This window comes from Sturnira hondurensis, unplaced genomic scaffold (genome assembly GCF_014824575.4).
Source record: "Sturnira hondurensis isolate 20B ecotype Veracruz unplaced genomic scaffold, ASM1482457v3 Scaffold0017436, whole genome shotgun sequence".
Lineage (NCBI taxonomy): Eukaryota > Metazoa > Chordata > Mammalia > Chiroptera > Phyllostomidae > Sturnira > Sturnira hondurensis.
The window spans coordinates 19345123-19366939 of record NW_028090067.1 but is presented as its reverse complement, the minus strand read 5'-3'; the positions used below and the strand labels follow the sequence as shown (position 1 = coordinate 19366939).

Below are 21817 nucleotides of genomic sequence, written 5' to 3'. Positions count from 1 at the left end.
TTCACCACCCACCCGTCGGGATGGGGTGCACATGCGCGAAAGTGCGTCCCCGCCCCCGCCTCTCTTCCGCTCGCACTGTGCTGGCCCGGGCTCTGTCACCTCACAGTAGTCGTTGCCCGAGGCGGGCGTGGGGGCGCGAGCAGCAAAGGGGCCCGAGCAGCGAAGGGCGGCCTCTTCCCCCGCCCCTCAGGCCGGGCCTAGGCTCGGTTCCCCCACGTTCCTTTCGTTCCCCACCCAGGTCGGGTACGGGAAGGTCCAAGCCGCTGCCCAGTACCAGAGGGACTTTGTGGCCGCCGCCACGGGTCCAATGGAGCCGCCGAATCTCTATCCGGTGAAGCTCTACGTGTACGACCTGTCCAAGGGCCTGGCCCGGCGGCTCAGCCCCATCATGCTGGGTGAGGGGGCTGGGAGCGGGCAGGAAGGAGGGCCAGGCTGCCAGCGGAGGTGGGGAGGCCTGGGCCGAGGCTCGGAGGAGGTTTGGGGCCCAGAGGATGGAGAAATGCCTGGGTAACGAAGGGAGGGGTCTGAGATTTGGGCCCCTATGCCCCACTTTGCCATTTGAACACTGGGGGAAGGGATGGAGAGGAACCGTGCCCTCCCTTATCCCTTCAGAGCCCCTTCAGCAGGGAGGTGGGATAAGCCGGCGCTGGGTCTGGGGGTTCCATACCTTGCTTGGCGGGCCCTCTAGCTCCTTCCACCGGGAGGAGGTGAGGATGCCTGCCGCGTGGTGCGCCTCGTGGTGAAAGGGACACTGCGGAGGAGATTCTCAGGTGGTACTCGGAGAGCCTACCCTCCGTGCCAAAAGGAAGCTCTTTCTGCAGTCGCTAGGGTAGGTGGGAGGAGAAAGCTAGAGCCGCACAGGGACCCAGCCCTAGAGTTGAAGTCAGGTGTGCTGGAGCCTGAACTCGAGAATTCACCGAGTTCGGCCTGACAACGTGATACTGCTTTTGCAGTCCTCGGGGAGGATGGGACACTGTTGTGTCAGTAAGGATTAGTAAATTGTGCTCCATTAAACTACTTAACCGCCAGGATCAAACATCATTATAATCCAGATACCAAATGCCTTGTGTAATGTAGTGATTGTCAGGTTTGTGATTTCAGGTGATATTGGGCAGGAAAGGATTCCAGGAGCTGAAAATTGAACAGCTTTGGCAACCTCCATTTGAGTGACTGGCTTATGGAGACATTAGAGAATGTTTTAATTCATGTGTATAAGAGAAGAGGGCAGAGGTCAAGTAAGCAAGGCTACTTTTGAGGGCATCTCTTCAATATCCTTGAGTTTCTAATGTGCTGTAGTGAGCACATTAGGTTGAATTTAACCTCTTAACCCTGGGCCAGTGAGTGGTTTCTATATTCAGCTTCACCACAGAACTGCCTAGGGTGAAAAATACAAAGACAACTTCATCTTCAACATGTATCGTGAAACGGGTATAGAAAAAACAAAATTAAAACAGTTCTTTAAGTATGCAAGTATGTCTTTAAAGCAAAGGATATGTACATACTTGCTTAGGCAAATAGTTGCCTGGAAGAATACAAAAGAAATGGTTACAGTGATAGCTTATCGAAAATTGAACTTGCCCTTGACTGGTGTGGTTCAGTGGGTTGGGTATCATCCCTTATATCCAAAGGTCAGGGCACATGCCTGGGTTGCAGACCAGGCCCCCAGTTGGGGGCGTGTGAGATGTTTCTCTCATACATGGATGTTTTTCTCCTCTTTCTCCCTCTCTTCTCTCTCTAAAAATAAATAAAATATATTTTAAAAGTCAACTTGAAGATGAAAGACAGGAGAATTGTATAGTACATACATGTATTATCTATTCAAAATAAGCAAAGTTTTAAATATATGGATTCTATAGCCTCATTATATAAGCACTAAATAAGACTCTTCTGGAATTGTGGTCCAAAAGTCTGTAGTTCTAAAAAGCTCCTCAGAAAATTCTGTGTAGCTGATCCATTATTGGACAGAAGTTGGGCCTAGATTGTTAAAATTAGTAAGGCAAATCTGAGAGCAAAACTTACGAAGTCACTGTTTGGGGAAGGTGCTGGCTACTGAGATTACATCAGTCATGTTCTAACCAAACTTCTTGGAATGGAGCCATTTGGTTAGTTTTATTACAGTGAAGCATTAAATGTTTCCTAGATCCAAAACTAAAAGCTGCCCCCTTTATACTGGGTGTTTTTTGTTGTTGGACTGTTACCTAATATATTGATTTTAGCCGAAAGAAGTCGTACAAATCATTATTTCATGATTCATTCAGCAGCTGTTTATCAAGTGCCTACTATGTGCTGACTGTGTGTTGAGCTTAACTAAAGGTGATGTAATGAACAAAGATACCCTGTGCCATCATGAAGCTACTTACTGTGCAAGACATTAAAAATAAATAAGCAGCCCTGACCGGTGTGGCTCTGTTGGTTGGGCATCGTCCCACAAAGTGAAAGGTCGCCAGTTCCATCCTGGTCAGGGCTTGCTTAGTTTGAGGGCTCAGCCCTTTCCAGGAACTTACAGGAAGCAACCAATCGATTTTTCTCTCTTATACGATGTTTTTCTCTCTCCCTTCCCCTCTCTCTAAACATAAATAAATCTTTAAAAATAAAAAAGCAGCCCTGGCTGGTGTGGCTCAGTGGATTGAGCGCCCACTTGCAAATCAAAGGGTTGCTGGTTTGATTCCCAGTCGGCACATGCCTGGGTTGCTGGGCCAGGTCCCCCAGTGGGAGATGCGTGAGAGGCAACCACACTTGATGTTTTCCTTCCTTCCCCTCTCCAATAATAAATAAATAAAATCTTTAAAAAAATAAATAAGCAAATAAAGTAATGGTAAATTATGGTAAGTACTGGGCTATACAGGAAGCAAACTGGGTGCTGAGAAAGAAAATAACAAGACCTACTTTAAATAAGGGTTACCAGGAGTAGTGACTTTTAAGTTGAGAATTTAAAGATGAGGAAGAGGTAGCCAAATCTAATTCTCCCTTCTCTCCACCTTTTTTCCATATTGCTTTTATGCCTTTTGCAAAAGCAATAAAGACAGCGTTATCAAAGCTAATAGCCATTACTTTCTAGAGTTGAAAACTTACAAAAATGTGCATTGCCTTACTGGTCCATCCCATCCAGACCTCCCTAACCCAATTCTGTTAATAGCCATTCTCGTTCCTAAATCTGTTTGAGCCTTTAAAAAGCAGTTTGTTTCCTGACTTTTCACTGACTCCTATGAGCATATTAGTAGTTAGCATCTATTGAGAGTTTACCATGTGCCAGACCTTTTCTTACTGAGAACTTTACATGTGTCATAATCCTCACCACAATTTTGCGAGGTGGGCCCTGTTGTTATCTCTGATTTTCAGCTGAGGCAGAACTGGGTTATGAACAAAGGCAGTCTGACTTCCAGGGTTCATGTTCTCAGTCATTTTGCTGTACTGCCTCTGCTGTGTAAGGTGTTCCCGTACAATTGATGCAAAGCAGGTACCTTGTTCATGCTTATAAAAGCATCTTTGGCCAAGTGTTTCAAGTTTGGATGAGGTAAAAATCTGGGCTCCATGTGTATGTGCTATTTATAATCATAGGTTTATGATCACCCCTCTTAGCCTCAATTTTCCCAAACTAAATTTGTGGGACCTCCTTGGCAGTAGCCTCTTATTCTTACTATGGTGGTTCCTCGTGATAAAACCCCACCTATCTCTATTGCAGTCATGATTGGGCTAAATAAAGGCCAATTCTCTTCTCCTCCAAAACAATGTAGACCCCACTGTTCTACCCTGTGTGTCCTAGTGCTTCCCGTGAAGGTATTCCTGTTGCGCAGTCCCTCAGTCACCAGGAAAATGATCCCAAAACTATCCTTACTGTTCTAATCTAGCAGACAGCCTGATTGTACCATTTTTTTCATAATCACCATTCACCTAAGATAATTAGCTATTATAATTGTCATTGGATTCCTCCTCTTAATACTTTTGGCTGCTCTTTAAATTTCTTGACCTCTTTCTGTGCCAAAGTACATAGAGATAAATGCAGAGGGTTTGGATTGTCTCTAAGTTGTAGTAAGTAAGAGCTACCTTTATATTTGCTGATTGTTTTTTGTACGTGCACATATCCTGAGATCATATATAAATATGGCTGAACACAATCTAATGAATATTTGAGATTTTACTCTATGCTCAGTTCCCTACTTAATTCTATAGTGCATAGTAATAATGAAATGAAAGGCATGAACTCTGTTCTCCAGGAGTTAATTTCACTAAAAATAATGTACGTATGCATGTAACAGCGTAAAAGAAATTATGATTAGATGCCAAAATGAATAAGTGATGAAGCATTTATTTTAAGCCTTGAAGGAAGGGAGATCCCTGGGTGGGTGGCCTAGTTGGTTGGAGCGTCATCCCATACACCAACAGGTTGCAGGTTCAATTCCCAATCAGGGCACATACCTAGGTTGTGGGTTTGATCCTCAGTCAGGGCCTGCAACCAATTGTTGTTTCTCAATCCCTTCCTCTCTCTCTCTAAAATCAATAAACATATCCTCGAGTTAGGATTAAAAAGAAGAAGGGAGAGATCATAGTGAGCTGGATGTATCAGAAGGACTTAGGCAGAAACCTCGAGCTTCTGGAGGACAGAGATTCTGTCTCGTCCCTGTGCGTCCCCAACAGCCCAGTCACAGATAGTGCTTAATAAATATACGAATGATTGAGACTTGACAATTAAGTAGAATTTATTTGTAGCTGAGGGTTTTTTTTAATGTTGTAATGCCATCTATTGTGCTTTGTTTTAGATTTTTATTGTTCATTGTGTGAGCTGTTCTAGATCCAACTAATGAATTAATTTAGTGATCATGCAATTTCTTTATGGTAAAAAGAAAACTGATGTGGCTTACAAGGCCCTTTGTGATCCAGCTCCTGCTTTTCTTTCTACCCTTACCTGACTCCATGTACTGACATGATCCTTTCTCAAGAAAATTATGCTTGCCCTGGCTGGCGTGGCTCGGTAGATTGAGCATGGGCCTGTGAAGCAAAGGGTCACTGGTTCGATTCCCGGTTGGGGCACATGCCTGGGTTGTGGGCCAGGTCCTCAGTGGGAGACACATGAGAGGCAGCCACACATTGATGTTTCTCTCCCATTCTTTCTCCTTCCTGTCCCCTCTCTCTAAAAATAAATAAATAAAATATTTTTTTAAAAGAAAATTATGCCCCAGGGAAAATGATCTGAGTGACTTTTCTCATTCTCCCAGTAGCTACCAAGGGACTTGGCTTGATTCTCTTGCAGAACCCCAGTGGAGAAGGGCTGCTGTGCACCCTACCAGACTGAACCTGGCCAGTTATTTCTTTACCTCCAGGCTTTTTAAAGGCTGTGCCCCCTGCCAGGGATACTTTGTCTCCTCATCTCTTGGCCTGGCTAACTTCTACTCAGGTCCGAACTAAAGTCACTTGCTCCAGGACATTTTCCCTCCCCCCAATCTTGGTCATGCATTCCTGTTATGTGCCGATAACATCTTCTATTCTCCTTCAATAGCATTCATCATTCTGTTTCATAATTTCTTGTTTTCTCGTCTCTGTTCACACCTGCCCCAACTGGACTGGGAGCTCCACTGGGGGATGAACTTTGGATGGCATCCCCAGAGTGCAGTGCTTTGCATTCGGTAAATACAAGCTGAGTGGATGGTGGGATGTTGCACACCTGCCTTAGAGCATTGCTAGAGGGCCTGACTGACAACGACAGGCAACGATGGAGGGGGGCCCTCTCAGTACGGAGGGAAAGAACTCACACATCAGTTATTAAGCTGGGAAAGAATCCTGTACTGACTCCAAGTAATCTTAGCGAATTAGAGTATTAGGCACAACAGTTTGAAATCTGCATGTTTTTTTTTTTTTTGAGGATTAGAGCACCCTCTCAGTGTTCAACAGTGTAATTAATGCATTTTGATTTTGTGATGACCTTTCTCTGCCTGAAGGGCAAGGCCCCAGCCAATAGGATTTTTTTATAATATTGGCACAGTGACCCGCTTATGTGACACATGTATCCTTTTACTTTTCCCCTAAATTCAGTATTTATCCAGCAGTCCCAGAGAAGAAGCTGTTTTTGTTTTTGTTTTGTTTTTTAGGTTAACCTGAACCCTTTCACATTGCTGGTAATCTGGCAAATAACTGAGCCAACCATCAGATTAAAACATTTTTAGTTAAAAACACTTTGTCACTGGGCAAGGAATCTGAGGTGAGCCGGGGCTACATTTGATTTGTACTGATGAGCTAAGGCTGCCTGCACAGAGGCCCCGGCCCCTGGAGCTCCATCACATCACCCACTTTATGCTCATGCGTAGACATTTATTTAGCACCAACATGTATGTCTGTCTGCGCAAGCTCCATCTATCTTAATGGATGAGGAAGTAGATGGAGTATTTTCTCCTTGGCTTTTATATACTCATTTTACTCTTACAGTCGGTGGAAGGCTGACTAATGTGGACCTCACTTTTTTATTATTCATGATGGAAAAAAAGGCCGACATCCATGTCTTTCGTTTGTTTTCATGTGCATATTTCATAGACCTCACAGTGCACTGGATTTGCTAACAAGCTCAAGCTTGGAGACGGGCAGCCATCTGACCCACCTGCTCTCCAGCTAGCTGAGGAAATCCTAGTGGGAAAATAATCTTTCTGTAATGTGCTAATACCCACTGAGCCTAATTCATTGTGGCCTAGTTCACAATGGCCTTGTGCCCTAATTTAGTCTCAAACTGCCACCTCCTACTCACCTACTCCCACCCCAGTCTAGCTAGAAACATTTAAGGATCAGTCTACTCCAGCTTTCCATTGCCCATCACCCTGTGCAGGAAACCATGGCCCTCACTCTTTTTTTTTTTTTAACCTAGAAAGTAGAAGGGAGGGGGAAGGAGAGAGAGAGAAACATCGTTCAGTTACCTCTCACACACCCCAACCTGGGACCTGGCCCACAACCCAAGCATGTGTCCTGACTGGGAATTAATCCAACAACCTTTCATTCACAGACCAGCACTTAATCCACTGAGCCACAACAGCCAGGGCGGCCCTCACTGTTCTCCTGAGAACAGCTACCCTTATGTTTCTGTCTGAGCTGCTCCAACAAGTACATCATCATAGCTTGCTTTTTCTTGGTTTTATGCTGGACGAACCATGTGTCTTTACTTATAAGATGATGTTAATAAATATTTGCCCTACTCTACCAGGTACAGATATGTGAGAATAAGGATAATTCTGAAGCACTTTTTTAAAAGATTTTATTTATTTTATTTTTAGAGAGGGGAGAGGGGAAGGCGAAAAAGAAGGAGAGAAACATCAATGTGCAAGAAAAACACTGATCAGTTGCCTCTCGCATGCCCCCATCCAGGGACCTGGCCCACAAGCCAGACATGTACCCTGACCGTGAATCAAACCAGTAACCTTTCAGTTTGCAGGCCGATGCTTAATCCACTGAGCCACACCAGACAGGGTTGACGTGCTTGAAATTAAGGTGTGAATCTGTTCAATCCACAGGTTAGGATCTATTTTCTTTTTATTTTATTTTATTCTATTTATTTATTTTTAGAGAGAAGGAAAGGGAAGGAAAGAGTGGGAAGGAAAGAGTGGGAAAGAGTGGGAGAAACCAGCAACCCCTTGCTTCACAGGCCTGCGCTCAATCCACTGAGCTACACCAGCCAGGGCTAGGATCTATTTTCTGTAATCCCTATCATCATTCTGTGAGTGGATGTGACCTTGAGTGTCCCTTGATGTAGTTGAATAAGAAAGCATCATGTTCAGCTTCCAGGCACATTTAGTGAGCAATACAGAAACTATCAAGAGAATAAAGCAGAGTTTGTATCTTGCAACTTTTGAATTGTTTTTCAGGTGTAAAATAACTGACAGGCTGGTCTCTGAGACCCCTTTCCAAAACTCCATTCCTTTAGTAGGGCTGCATTAGAAGTGATGCATCTCCAGCTCTCTTCCTAGGCCACTGAGCATGGGCATCTAAGAGGACGATAGCAGACTCAGTGCAGTGTGCCGAGGTTGCAAAGTCATATGAATAACAGGCCAGGGCAACTAAGATTGGGCCTAAGAACTTTGGCCTCAACACCACTGTATGTCAACCAACAGAGCTAATGAAACAGAATACCTCATCTCAGCAGATGGGTGTGCAGCATCTGTGTTCCAGGTACTTTGCTTGGTCCTGGAATTACAAAAATGCATGAGAAACTGCCCTTGTCTTTGAGCCACTTGTAGTCCAATGGGGGAGAAAGACACAAAAATAGGTAGTTCCATACCAAGGCACTATGAGAACAGCCATAAAACTATCAAATTCTAAAGCCTGAAAGAGCCCTGGCTGGTGTGGCTCAGTGGATTGTGCAAAGGGTCGCCTGTGAACCTGAATTCCCAGTCAGGGCACATGGGTGGGTTGCAGGCCAGGTCCCCAACAAAGGACTCATGAGAGGCAACCACACATTGATGTTTTTCTGCCTCTCTTTCTCCCTCCCTTCCCCTCTCTGAATAAATAAAATCTTTAAATGAATAAAGCCTGAAAGAAATGAGCTAGCCTTTCTTAGACATGTGTTATATGCCAGGCGCTATGCTGGGCATATTTCATGTGTCATCTCTTTTAATATTGGAAATGTTATGAAGTGGACACTATTATTATGGGTTTTTTTAACAGAATAGGAAACTAAGGTTTAAACATTGTGCAGTAGAACTTTCTGCAGTGGTGGAAATGTTCTGCATCTGTACTGCCTGTCAGTAACCACTAGCCACATGTGGCTGATGCGAACTGGAAATAATGGTAGTGCAACTGAGGAACAGCACTTATTCTTTTAATTTTCATTTTAATAGTGGTCAGTGGCTACCACATTGGACAGTCAGGCTTAGGAAAGTCCTCAACCTCTACAAGGTTCTGTGTGATCTGGTCCTCTGTTACCTCTGCCCATGTCCTACTTGTCTCCTCCTCACCCGCCCACTCTAGCCACCCTGGCCTTCTTGAGGTCCCTCAGATACACCTGGCCTGCCCCACAGCTGCATAGCTCCTTCCCTTCTCTCCTTCGGGTCTTTGCTCAGATGTCACCTTCTCAGAGAGTCCCATCCTGGCCATCCCTGAAACTCCCAATCTCCCTTACCCTGCTCTTGATTTTTCTATATCACTCATTATTGCTAACATTATTATGATAATATGTTTATTATTATTTATTAACTCTGCCCTCCCCCAGCCTTATACATGCTGTGAAGATTTTTGTCTCCTTTGTGTACTGATCTATCTCTAGTGTCAAGAATAGTGCCCGAAATATAGTAGTCACTCAGTAAACATTAGTTCACCGATAGGACTGGTGGGGTGTAGCCCTGGCCTGTCCGCACTGGAACCTGTGACCTTGTTCACTACGCTACATGTTCTGTTATGATGGAGTGTTCCTCCCAAAGCGAATGAGAGAAGGAACGGGCAGAAGAAAGCAGTATCCCTGATCTGTCCAGTGTCACTGCATCGTTACGTGTCTTCAAGAAAATAAAACAACAAAACTGCTGCCATTTAGATAACAAGCTATTTTGTAAGTGGCAGTCTGGAAGAGCACATCAGCTCCATTTAATTTTTTTTATTTTCACCCAAGGACATTTTTTCATTGCTTTTAGAGAGAGGGGACGAGACAGAAGCATTGATTGGCTGCCTCCCTTGTGCACCAGAATCAGGGGTGATTTATGCCCAGACTGGGGATAGAACCTGCAGCCTAGGCACGTGCCTTGATTGGGAGTCAAAGCCACAGCCTTTCCATTACAGGACTATGCTCCAACCAACTGAGCCACCCGGCCAGGGCCATCAGCTCTGTTTAAAACACCATGTTAGCCCTGGCTGGTGTGGCTCAGTGGACTGAGTGCCAGCCTGAGAACCCAAGGGTTGTAAGTTCCACTCCCAGTCAGGGCACATGCCTGAGTTGCAGGCCAGGTCCCCAGTTGGGGGCATGTGACAGGCAACCATACATAGATGTTTCTCTCCCTTCCCCTCTCTCTAAAAATAAGTAAATAAAAATTTTAAAATAAAACAAAACATACTGTTAATCTCCCCATTTTACACGTAGTAAACAGGAAGGAAGAGACTTAGTGATCTTCTAGAGTCGGCCAGAAAAGATGAGAATCTGAGCCAATTTATCTTATAGCCCAGTAAGTCAGTATTTGAAGATGCTTGTCCTGAGTGGCCTGCCTCTCCCCTTTGGCATCCAGTCTGTTTCTGATCCACCTCTGTGGAATTTTAGCTCAACTTGGGTAAGGGCAGAGTCCGCCCCACAGTCTCGGGGGGCTCTCCCCGAAACCCCAGGCCAGAACCCCTTTTTCCATTTGTGATCTTGTGGGCCAGAGCAGCAGATCTGGAGCTGGAAGAGAGGCAGAAGAATTCTGCTCCGTCTATTTTCCTGTTATTTCATTTAGCCTTACAACACTGACAGCAAAGAATGAAATGTTTGTGTGTAAAATAGATACAGCATTGCATACTAATTCATTGATGAATCTGTTGTTAGATCTCACCCACCAGTCCTGATGTCAGATTTCATTTCTCTTTTGGAGGTTTGGTTTTTGTTTTTTTTTTAAGATTTTATTTATTTATCTTTAGAAGGGGAGGGAAGGAGAGAGGGAGAGAAACATCAATGTATGGTTGCTTCTCCTGTGTCCCCCGCTGGGAACTGGCCCACAGTCCAGGCATGTTCCCTGACTGGGAATCGAACCATGATCAATCCACTGAGCTATACCAGCCAGGGCCTCTTTTGGAGGTTTTAACCCCTTTTCCCAAGGAGGGCATTATACCTAACGGTGGTCTACGGGAATCAAACTTCTGTGTACCACAACTGTGATGCTTTCATGCATTATCATTACTGGCCACAACAACTCTATATTGAAGAAACTGAGACTCAGAGTGGTTGAGTAAACTTGCCTGAGACCCACCACTAGCACCAGAAATATCAGTGTGTGGTTGCCTCCTGCGTGCCCCCACCAGGGACCTGGCCTGCCCAGGCATGTGCCCTGACTGGGAATCAAACCAGTGACCCCTTGGCTTGCAGGCCAGCACTCAATCCACTGAGCCAGGGATGAGCCTATTGTTCTCCTAACTGCTGCTGATGATACCCCACTGAGCCATCAGTAGGTTCTCCTGAGGAGCCATGTTTTCTATCCCATTTAAAAAGTTTTCTTAAAGGGACCATAAATATGTTCCATTTATTTCCTAGGATATTCCATAATTGCGTAACGCAAAGGGAGAAGAAGCACAAGCACGTCACCACTCCTTTCACACAGTGCTTGGGGTTTCATCCTCCAGAAAGTCACAGGGCGGTACTGAAAGGAGCATTTAGCAATCAGTAAACAGTAACGTGAAATTATAACCAAAGGCAAGTACATGTGTTGATCAGGTTCTCACGTCTCTCACGGCCCCTCCTTCTCCCCCTCAGCACTGTGGCGTAGTGCTGCTCCCGTGGGCTACTGCACAGACCTCGCTCCAGGCTGCTGTCTTCACTCCGCTCCGTGCAATTCATCTTCTATACCTAGAGTTTTCTTTTTTTAATGTTTACTGATTTTTGAAAGTGTGGAAGGGAGAGAGAAAGAGTGGGGGAGCAACACTGATATGGAAAACACCCATCACTTGTCTCCTGTACGTGCCCCACTCAGGACCAAACCCATAACCCAGGCACGTGCCCAGAGGGAATGGAACTAGTGGCCTTTTGCTTTACGGGACTACACTGGCCACCTGAGCCACACTGGTCATGGCTGTAGTTACCTTGTGAAAGCATGGATCCGATGGAGGCACTCTGTTGCCCAGCAACCTTCAGGCCCCCGCTGTGTGGGACGGCCTTCAGTGCAGGCTCAGCCTACTCTGCGGGCACCCTCCCTGCCCGCTTGGCCCGTGACCACCACCACTGCACCCTTTGCTCCAACCTGCCAGACGGTCTTTTTCACAACTGCACAGGCACGCGCTGCTCCCTCTGGCAGAAGCAGCCATCCTGCCCCTCTTTGTTCACAGGTTGAACTGCAACTTATGAAGGTAGCTCTTTATCGTCATTACAGGTAGTGCCTTATTTTTATCACATTATAAAGCCAGCACCACGCTTTAGTGAGTTATATGTGTCTCTCTTTCCCTTCAACTGTGGGCTCCTTAAAGGCACGGACAGTCATCTCTTCATATTTGTATTTTCACACCTGACATCGTTTCTGGCATATAGAGTCACAGTCAATACAACTGCCTTGACTATTTAAGTGGGTGGCATTTGCAAAGTTTTGCTCCCATTTCTGAAGGATTTTATCCCACATATGCTCAGTGAAGAAGTGGATAATAGCTTTTCTGTACTATTATTATAGTCTACATAGATGAGACAAATTGAAAAAGTGAAGTTGAACTGACCCCATAGGGGAAGGAAAGCAGACATAAAATTGGAGTACATCTGACAGTGTTTTTATCTTGCATTCTGATGGATTCTGATCACTTTTCAACTTACTGAACACCGCATACCTGTGTCGCAACCTCAGGACCTTATTGGAGGAGAAATGCATTCCTAAAAAGTCCCTCAAGAGGTTTACAGTGGGTTCCTCTGGGTTTGAGTGTTCTGAATTTACTCAGGCTTGGGAGGCCTTCAGTCTGGTCCCAGTGACTAAATCTCTTCTTTTCTCTGCAGGGAAACAACTGGAAGGCATCTGGTAAGTTGGGTGGGGCGCCTCACAGTGGCTGGTTTATGAAATTATGAAACAGAGCTGTACCCAGGTATTTCAGGTTCCAGTCTGTGGCTCCCAGCTTGAAACCTGGCTCTCTGTATCACAAATCTTCAAGTTGTAATGCAGGATTCTCAGCCAGGGATTATTTTGTCAACCCTCACCACCCCGGGACATTTGGCAGTGTCCAGAGACGCTTCTGGTGGGTGGAGGCTGGGGATGTGCCGTAAACATCCTGCAGCGCTCAGGCGGCCCTCCGTGACAAACACTTCTTCAGCCGGCAGTGGCAGCGGCGCTGGGGCTGAGAAACCCTGTCCTCGGGAAAGGCGAAGGGATGTGCTGCCCACCCCAACCAAGGTTTCTGACCACAGAAGGCCCAGGGCCACACATGTCTGTGTGAGAACGCTTCGTCTTTGTTCTCTCGCTACGGACTCATCTCTGTTAGACAGGATGGTGGCCAAGCTCTCAGTTCCATTGATAAGGAAGCCATAGGTCAGCATCTGGTCTTGACTCCCACGCTGACATTGGATTGACCAATGCTTTTGCTTTAACTTGAACCAAATACTATGAACACCTTCACCTGAAACAGGCCCACACTTTTTACATCATTTGTTCTTGCATCAGCACGCTCCAGATGCGCTGCTCCTGTTAGTTTAAAAAGCCTGGGGACTCACCTGGCTGTTTACTTTGGTCATTGATTTGTCAAAATCAGGGTGACTCCCTAGGGACTCCCCTCTGCTCACAGACCTACAGCAGTGGTTCTCAGCGAGGGACAGTTCTGGGACATTTGACAATGTCTGGAGACATGTTTGGTCGTCACGACTGAAGGGAGCACGGGTGCCCCTGGCATCTGGCGGGTGGAGACCAGGATGCTGCTGGACACCCTGTGCCACATGGCACAGCCCCAGTGGCAGTAGCGCCAGAGCCGAGAAACCGTTATCCACGTTCTTTATCTTGCCTTTGCTCGGTTTGTTTTGTAAGGCCGTTGGCCACAGTCATACCCTCGGGCAGAAATGGTTCCCATCGCAGGGTGGTGGTTGCTCTTTCCCAGGGTGCTTTGACATTTCCCGGCTTATGCTGCCTCTCCTCTGCATTGCAGGCACACCTCCATAGTTGTTCACAAGGATGAGTTTTTCTTCGGCAGTGGTGGTATCTCCAGCTGTCCCCCGGTGAGTCTTGCCCCACACCCTGTCCTGCAGTCTCAGGTTCCTGGGGGTCCCCAGAGACCAGGGACTTGGCCTCTACTGTACATGTTCCGATTTCTAGCCCAGTGTATGCGGGCCTGAGACATAGTTCTCATAACTACCTTAAGTCTCAGCTCAAGAAAATCCTTCCCAGACCCTCCAGCCAGTCACTCAACTGTATTCCCATGGCACTTTGGGTCCCTCTGTGTCACACCGAGCATGTGATGGTGAAATGGGCTGTTCCTGAGTCTCCACAAGGAGCTGTGTGTAAGTCCTTGTAAGCCAAGACTGTCTCACTTTTCTGTCCGCACGACCAACTCAGTGCCTGGCTCATAGTATGAAGTCAGCCAGTGCGAAGCTGGATGTGAGGGCTCTGAGCGGTACGGCGAGTTGCCCAAAGGCACACGGCCAGGGGAGTGGCACCAGTACTGACAGGTTTTTGACTAAAGCCCATGCCATTTTCCACAGTGTTTCCATCTGAGCTATCTAAGGGTTGTCACCAGAGGCGCTCAGGCAAAGGACACACAGCCATTCATCTTGATATTCACAAAGGGGAAGTCATTCTTGGTTTCTTTGCACCCGTCCTGCACCTTCGGAATCCTTCACTGAGCCCAGTCAGAGCCACCTTGTCAGTGTGTCTTAAATCAGCCTCTCTCCTCACCTTCCCCATTTCTGTGGAGCTTTCTCCATAACCCAGGCCACGCTTGTGCCTCGCCTGGGCCAAAGCAAAGCATCTGCTGTTTTGCCGGTCAGTCCTCCCACGGAGGCAAAGTGACCGTGTTGAAATGACGAAAACCTGACCGCAGCATCCCCGGCCTAAGTCCCCTGGTTGTTCTCAGAACGGAAACCAGAAAGCTCAGCATGGCCCCCGCAGCCCTAGCCGATCGCTGTCTCTGGACGGCCTGCTTGCAAGTCCTGCCCTGGCCTGCCCGTTTCTCTTCTCCTGAACACACCTGAGACATTTAACCTGTCTTCAGACTCCACCCCACTGCCCTCCTCCTTCACCTTGTCCTTTGGATTTGAACTCAGTGTTACTTTCCCAGCCAGGCCTTCCCTGACCCTGCTGACTGGGACAGTCCCCGATCATGTGTACGGACAGCATCCTATAGTTTTCCAACAAGACCCTTATTGCAACTCATAGTCGTACATTGGTTAATGGGATGATTTTTGTCTGCCTTCCCCAAGGGCAAGAATCTCGTCCACCTCATACCCCCAGTGCCTAGCATAAGACCTGGCACACAATAAGTTCTCAATAAATATATATTGTGTAAGTGAATAATGGAGGGGTCGAGTAGTGACCTTTTAGTCTCATGTAACTCAGATAATTTTTCTCTGGCTACTGTGGCTGTCCTGCCCTCCATGCCTTCCCCAGTGCCTAGGACAATGTCAGACACATAGTCAGCGCTCCTTAGCTATTGCGTAAATTCCTGGTCTTTGCAGGGAGCCCTATTCTGGAGCACTCTCCCTTTTTCCCAGCTCATCCCCAGCCCTGTCTTCCCCAGCGACCCCGTTGCTTCCCCCTTGGCTGGTGTCACCACCGGGCCTCCGTCTCTCCCTCGGTCTGCTGGGGCAGTCTGTTAACCCGTGGCCGAGGGCTTTCTGCAGGCCTTCCAGGGGCCATTAACCCTTTGCCCGGGGAGCCCTCTTAGCATGGTTAGATTATCCTCACAGACCACAGAACTGAATTGTGGAAATACTGGCCAGCCTCCGAGATTTCTCGCAGACCTTCACATTTTCCCAGTGCTCAAAGGATGTGGAGTGTGTCGTTAGGAACACTGACTGCCCCCCTCATGAATACAGGCACAGAAAGGTCGCCTGTCAAGAGGGAGCGTTTCCAGACAGCGCCGTTCCACCCTCGTGGTCAGGCGTGCTGGGGACAAAGGGAGGCTTCAGGGTTTAGATGCCTGTCTCTCTCTCAACCGAGTGAGTGGACAGCATCGGGAGCCTGGCCTGCACGGGACTCGGCTTCCCAGAGCCCACGAGAAAACAGAAGCCCGACTTCTAGCGCTGGCAATGGGAAGTCTCCAGGAAGCTCTAACCAGGGGCATCCAGCCTGTGGGCCACGGGCAGCCCAGGGTGGCTGCAAATGTGACGCAAAACAAAATCGTAAATTTACGTAAGACATTATAAGATTGTTTTGTGATTACATGTCACAGTGCATTTAATTGTGTGGCCCAAGACAACTCTTCTTCCAGTGTGGAGCAGAGGTAGCCCTGACGCAAACAGGAAATAACACTCTTCATCCACCCTGGGTGCTCTGAAAGGTAGGAGTTGTGGGAACAGAGCATTTGTGGTCTTCCTCGGAAAGCCACTCTGAGAAATTCCATGGAAATGGTCATTTATTGACTTTCTTTCGGTTGGCTCTTTTAGGGAGGGACATTGCTTGGGCCCCCAGACTCTGTGGTTGATGTGGGGAACACAGAAGTCACAGAAGAAATCTTTCTGGAGTACCTGTCCTCCCTGGGGGAGTCCCAGTTCCGGTGAGCGGGGATGGGCGGTGGTAGGTTGTGTCTGTCTCCCCTACTAGGTAGTCAGCCCCCAGAGGGCAGCCGCCAGGTCATAGCCCCCACGGCACTCGGCAGAGCTCTGGGCCAGCATTTGCTGCATAAATATGCAGAGACGGCCATTGTTGTCCCACAAAAGAGCTCGGCATTGCTCGGAGGCTGACATTCCGCCCCAGCAAACCTGCTGAAACTTTGAGGGAAGGATGAACTATTGATTCTTTCTGATTAAAATCAGATGCTGCTATTTTAGTAAACACTGCTCTCCACCTACACTTGCCAAGTATTTTGTCCTGAAAAATCAAAAACAGGGTTTGGCCCTGGCTGAGTGGATTGAGCACGGGCTGCGAACCAAAGGGTTGCCAGTTCAATTCCCAGTCAGAACACATGCCTGGGTTGCAGGCCAGTTCCCAGCAGGGGACACATGAAAGGCAACCACACATTGATATTTCTCTCCCTCTCTTTCTCCCTCTTTTCTCCTCTCTCTAAACTAAATAAATAAAATCTTTAAAAAAAACAAAACAGGGTTTGTAGAGGGTAAAATCCAAACTGAGCAGATTTTTCTCTTAAAGAAGCTTTGCTCTGTAAGTGCTAAACTCGACCCTAGGGCTCTGCTTTTGTGAATGTAACGATTCTCCTGAAATTGTGGAGGAACCTCATTTATATTTTATCCTTCCCTTCGAAGTCTGTTTTCAATGGTCCAGAGAGGCAGGTCGAGCAGTCCTTTGGAGAGAAGGGAAATCACAGCCCTCAAGGGCTCACCCTTCCATCACCTGGTGTGACTTATTTCTACACTCGCTGGCTGGCTGGCTCATGTCTGTTCTCCAAACCTTTCTCACAATGCACAGAGGCGAGGCCTACAACCTCTTTGAACACAACTGTAACACCTTCAGCAACGAAGTGGCCCAGTTCCTGACTGGGCGGAAAATCCCTTCTTACATCACTGACCTCCCCTCTGAAGTTCTCTCCACGTAAGTATCCTCTGTCTCTCTTCCTGCCTTTGAAGCGCCCCCCCCTACCCACATCCACCCTCCCCAGACTCGCCCTGAGCAGGGTGGGCCCTGTCATGAAGGCAGCTTCGAACATGGACGGCCACTCTTTCCTCTCCCCGGCGATGCTCACCTGTGTTACCTTCACCCTGCTCAGAGCTGACCCCTCCACCCGGCCTGAGTGCAGTCTTCCCCATGCACACGAGGCACGCCACTCCCCAGGTGTGCCTGCTTAGAACACAGGGTTTTTAACCCTGGCCAGGCGGCTCAGTTAGTTAGAGCGTCATCCTAAGGTGCCAGGGGTGAGGGTTTGATTTGTGGTGAGGGCACACACAAGAATCAGCTCACGAGTGCATAAGCGAGTGGAACAACAAATCTGTGTTCTCTCCCTCTGTCTCTTTCCCTCCCCGACCTAACACACCTCTCTTTCTAAAATCAACAAATAAAAAATAAATAAAAGGACACACCCACCCAAAGCCATCACACCCCTCCCAGCCTTGGCTATTGACCGTGTTCAGGCAGCCTCTGCCCCTCCAGGACTGTGTCTGTTTGCTGGCTCTGACTCAGTTTGTCCTGAGCTGCGGCCCTGTCCAACAGGGGTGCCGGCAGGTTTAGCAAGCCCAGCAAGGTGAGCTGTTTCCACCCTGGGTAGGAACCCTCAGGAAAAACTCACATAGGAAACGAGGCTGTTGTGTCAAGTTGGTGAGGAAAGCCCCGCCTCCCAGCCCTGGCCCTGCCTGCCTCAGTGGGTGTGTTAAACCCCACACCTTACTAAAGGGTCTGGGTTACGGGGCCCAGAGCAGACTTGCGTAGCTGGAATGTTCTTGCTGTTATTATTTGATGGGTGGAGTCCCTGAGCTTGTCTGAATTAAGGTTACGATTTCTCAGTTTCATCTGTTTATGTGTTGGAATATTTCATTCCCTTGAGCTTGGGGACGATTTTCAAAAGTGGCAGTGTCCACCAATGGAAACAAACCCCGGCAACCAGGATGTGTTGTGGGCGGCCTGTTTCGAGGCTGGAGTAATCTCGGGGCGTCTCCGAGGTGCAGAGCAGTACTGCCCCCCGCGGAGCGCCTCTGAACAAGTAGGGAGCCCCCGCAGAGCGGCGTCCTTCCGACAGTGCATTTGCCACTTTCCCACCTCTTCCCTGTTTCCCTCGCAGCCCGCAGTTCCTGGAGGAGTTTCACTCCTTACTTTACCTTTTTCATGTCCTTTTCTTTTTGTTAAATTCAGCTTCCTCATTAAACTTTATTTTTATCTTCTTGTACCATGAGAATTCAAGATGCAAGTACAGAAAGTAGAGGAAGCTCTAACTCCTGTACGTAGTCAGCCTCTTCAAGCCAGAGCTAGCAAGGAACTAGAAGCAAAGGAGTGAGTAGTAGCATCTCCAGAGGAGGGGGCTCCAGGAGTCAAAATGCGGAGCAGGCTATTTAGAGATCCCCGACTGTGCAAAACCACGTGGGAAGTAGGTGAGAAAACGGAACCGGGTAGCCGAGCCTGTCCCGATGTGATGGTGCCGATGTGGTGGTGCCAGCTGCGGCAGCCTGTGCCCCAGAGTCCAGAGCCCGCCGCAGCTCCTGTGTCTTTTCTCCGCAGCCCCTTCGGACAGGCCCTGCGGCCCCTCCTGGACTCCATCCAGATCCAGCCTCCCGGGGGGAGCACCGTGGGCCGACCCAATGGCCAGAGCTAACAGGACTGCATGGACCGCCCTGTCTCGCCAGGGCTTTTTCTTTTTAAACAAAACAAACCCTACCAGATTTCTATTTTATAATTTTACATCAGAGCTAACAACCAGGGGACAGCTTTTTAAACTTCCCAGGGAAGGAGATCATCAGGCTGCGTGTAGGACAATGCTGCTAAGAAACAGAACAAAACGCCATCCCTTCTAATAGTATTATACTAATTTATTAAGGCTGCCTTGTCTGTGAGTTCACTTGTGACCCTGCTTCCTAAGCGTCCTCCACGCTCGAGAAAGGGAGTGGGTTTGTTAACGCAGAAAGTGGAATCACAGTTTGGGGGAGCCCCAACCTAGAACCTCTTTCCAGAGAACGCCCATGCTCTACCCAGGTGAGTGTCCCAACAGCCACGACCTGGAAGCAGTTGCTCTCTAGTGCTAAACGAACCAAAGGAGCTGGTGCACGTGGAACCCATCTGAGGATGATGACTCACCCAGCCTAAGTGAACTTGTTAGCCACAACGTATATCACCTTCCCTCCTGTACCCCGGGAAGGCCACGGGGCCAGAGCTGGAACAGCCAGAACCACAAATTGAGGGAGAGTGACAGCCAGTGTCAGGGGGAGAACACAGGACAAAGCCACTCCTCCTTCCTCCTAGACTGATTGCCAACCTGCTGACCTCAACCCTGGAGAACCTGCCTTGCTGCCCACAGGCTCCTCTTCCTTAGCAGAGCTGACCTGTCGTAATTAATGAAGGTCTGGGCTGGAGTGGCAGAGACCAGCATTTTGTCTTCAAGGAGTAATGTAGGTCATGTGCAGGCACTGGACCCAGCCCCTCAGACCAGCATGCAGTCTGCGGCCAGGGACCAAGGGGAAATGACTCCCTGCTCCAGGAAAAGATTCCTGATGTAGAAAGAACAGTAATGAGCAATCAAGGTGGCAAGAAAATTCAAGAGTTGCTGTTGGTAGGAATTTTTACATTATCCTAAATGTGCTGTGAAGACAAGTGCTGTTTCCATTGTCATTCTGACTTGAAGGGTACATGGTGTGCGTGGGCATTTTCCTTACAAGCTGCTGTTAAGAGCTTACAGGCAGGAAAGAATCTGGAAGTTTCTTAACTGGAGTGGCTTTCGGATTCCTTTTTGTCACTTGAGTCTCCCCTTAAGTTAGCTTTTGGGGAAGTGAGGTGGGGAGAGGACTCAGGGCTGCCAGGTACCTGTGTCCCCACTCTGGCATTTTGGGGCCCCTCCTGCCACTTCTCAGACTTGAATTATGTTGTCTTTCCTGGGGTTTGGCCTGCAGCAGGTGCCTTTTCTCTCCAAAAAGCTGCTGCTCACCCCGGCCACCTCCCCTCCCGTCTGCGCCATCAGCTGCAACAGTTGGCATCGCCAGGGTCTCAGCCAGAGGAAGACATGTGCCTCTGCCTTAGTGCTTGCCTGTGACCTGACCGGGGGCAGGTCAGCTGTGACCAGCTATGATGTCAAGTAACATTTTGGAACTTTTCAGATTGGAGGCCAAACCAATGAGCAGTTTAGTTCTTATCAGGACCCACTGATTTGCCAGCATGCTACATTAGAGCAGAAACTGGCAGGGAACCCTGTTTAATGTTGACCAACTGGCAGAATGGACCATGGAGAGTGGGTTTCAGGCTGGGTGTGTCCCAGGGAGGCAGTGTATTGGTCCATGCCTTTTCCAGCTTGCCTGCCCAGGTCTCCCCTCTAACTGGCTCTTGCTCCAGACCTCTCTTCACAGAGCTCTAGCCAGAGGGTGGGGTGCACCCCTCCTCATGGTCACCTCTGGACCCAGGGAAGTACTGAGAAATGGCTCCACTAAGAGACTTGGAATCACTTGCTTCATTGAAGGTCCCTCTCACGTCCAACATCCATTTGTGCCAATGCTTGTGCTCCAGGGAGGAGACAGGGGTCAGTAAACTGTCTTCTCAGAGCCCTGCAGGAAAGCGAGCTCTGCCCCATTATGCCACCCAAGTCCCAGCAGCACCAACTCTGCAAGCCCAGACTCGGGCCCGTAGCCTCCCCTGCCCCCAACCCATCTGTGCATTTCTCTGTCTCCCAGCACCTCAGGAGCGTGTCCACTGTGCCAGCTTCACATGGGCGTGAATGGGCAAGCAGAGCGAGCCATGCGTTTCACTGTAGCACACAGCGGACACTCCATGGAGGTCCACTGGTTTAAAGGAACAGGGAAGGAAGAGGGATGAGACCAGTAACCCCTCCCCGAAATAAAGTTGTACCTGTGAGATTCTTTTTTGCCCTTGAAGTCAAACTAATAACTGTTTGGTATGGAGGTGTTTGCTGGTTTTCTTTGATGTTTTTTCTAATGCAATAAACACTTCTGCCTGCTGCTTTTGTGTCACGTGTGAAGTTCTGGGTGTGCGCTCAACATGAAGACGCCCACTCACCACCACCCCACTGAAGCACTGTGTCTGTCCAGTGTGCTAGTTTAAGAATAAAACAAGGCTCTGTCTCCGGAGGATACAAGACAGGTGGCTTTGATTCATATATTTGCTCCCCAAGAGCTGATAATGTGCTGAAACAGGAGTCCTTAGAAGTGCCCGCCCTGATCCTTCCTGGGCTTTAGTCCTAACTTGGCCACTTCTAGGCCCGTCTGTCTCATAAGACAGGGCATTTGAATGGGACTTTCTCACCAGCAGTTTTGAAGAGAGTCACTGTGAAGCGCTCTGGCACAGATTAGGTGCTCAGTGAGTATCAGACCGTGGGAAGAGTTCATTCACCTGCCACTGACTGAGGGTTCTGCGAGCCAGCTCCACGCAGAGGCCCTGGCCAATCTCTCTTGAAAACAGGT

At 48.2% G+C, this 21817-nt stretch overlaps 2 protein-coding genes across 3 annotated transcripts in view; one reads left to right on the top strand and one right to left on the bottom strand.

The window, feature by feature from the left end:
* XRCC6 (X-ray repair cross complementing 6) overlaps nucleotides 1-21817 on the bottom strand; it is a 50040-nt gene that overhangs the window by 23777 nt on the left and 4446 nt on the right. The window contains exon 1 of one of the 2 annotated variants that reach the window (XM_037068409.1): nucleotides 668-730. The exons of the other annotated variant lie outside the window; for it this stretch is intronic. The gene's annotated coding sequence lies outside the window, so the exon portion shown is untranslated. Of the gene's footprint in view, nucleotides 1-667; nucleotides 731-21817 lie in introns of those variants that run through there. 2 annotated transcript variants of the gene reach the window in all.
* On the top strand, nucleotides 57-21356 carry DESI1 (desumoylating isopeptidase 1). Its single transcript, XM_037068412.1, has 6 exons — nucleotides 57-395; nucleotides 12614-12635; nucleotides 13747-13816; nucleotides 16202-16311; nucleotides 17181-17303; nucleotides 18918-21356. Exons 1-6 carry the CDS (start codon nucleotides 308-310, stop codon nucleotides 19009-19011), a joined length of 507 nt encoding a protein of 168 aa, XP_036924307.1. The 5' UTR covers nucleotides 57-307; the 3' UTR covers nucleotides 19012-21356.

Bases quoted from the DNA above. Each gene is read 5' to 3' on its own strand.
- DESI1 (XM_037068412.1), top strand. From the start codon at position 308: ATGGAGCCGCCGAATCTCTATCCGGTGAAGCTCTACGTGTACGACCTG. The intron at 12,636-13,746 runs GTAAGTTGGGTG...TCTGCATTGCAG, and splicing joins AAACAACTGGAAGGCATCTG to GCACACCTCCATAGTTGTTC. The intron at 16,312-17,180 runs GTGAGCGGGGAT...CACAATGCACAG, and splicing joins CTGGGGGAGTCCCAGTTCCG to AGGCGAGGCCTACAACCTCT.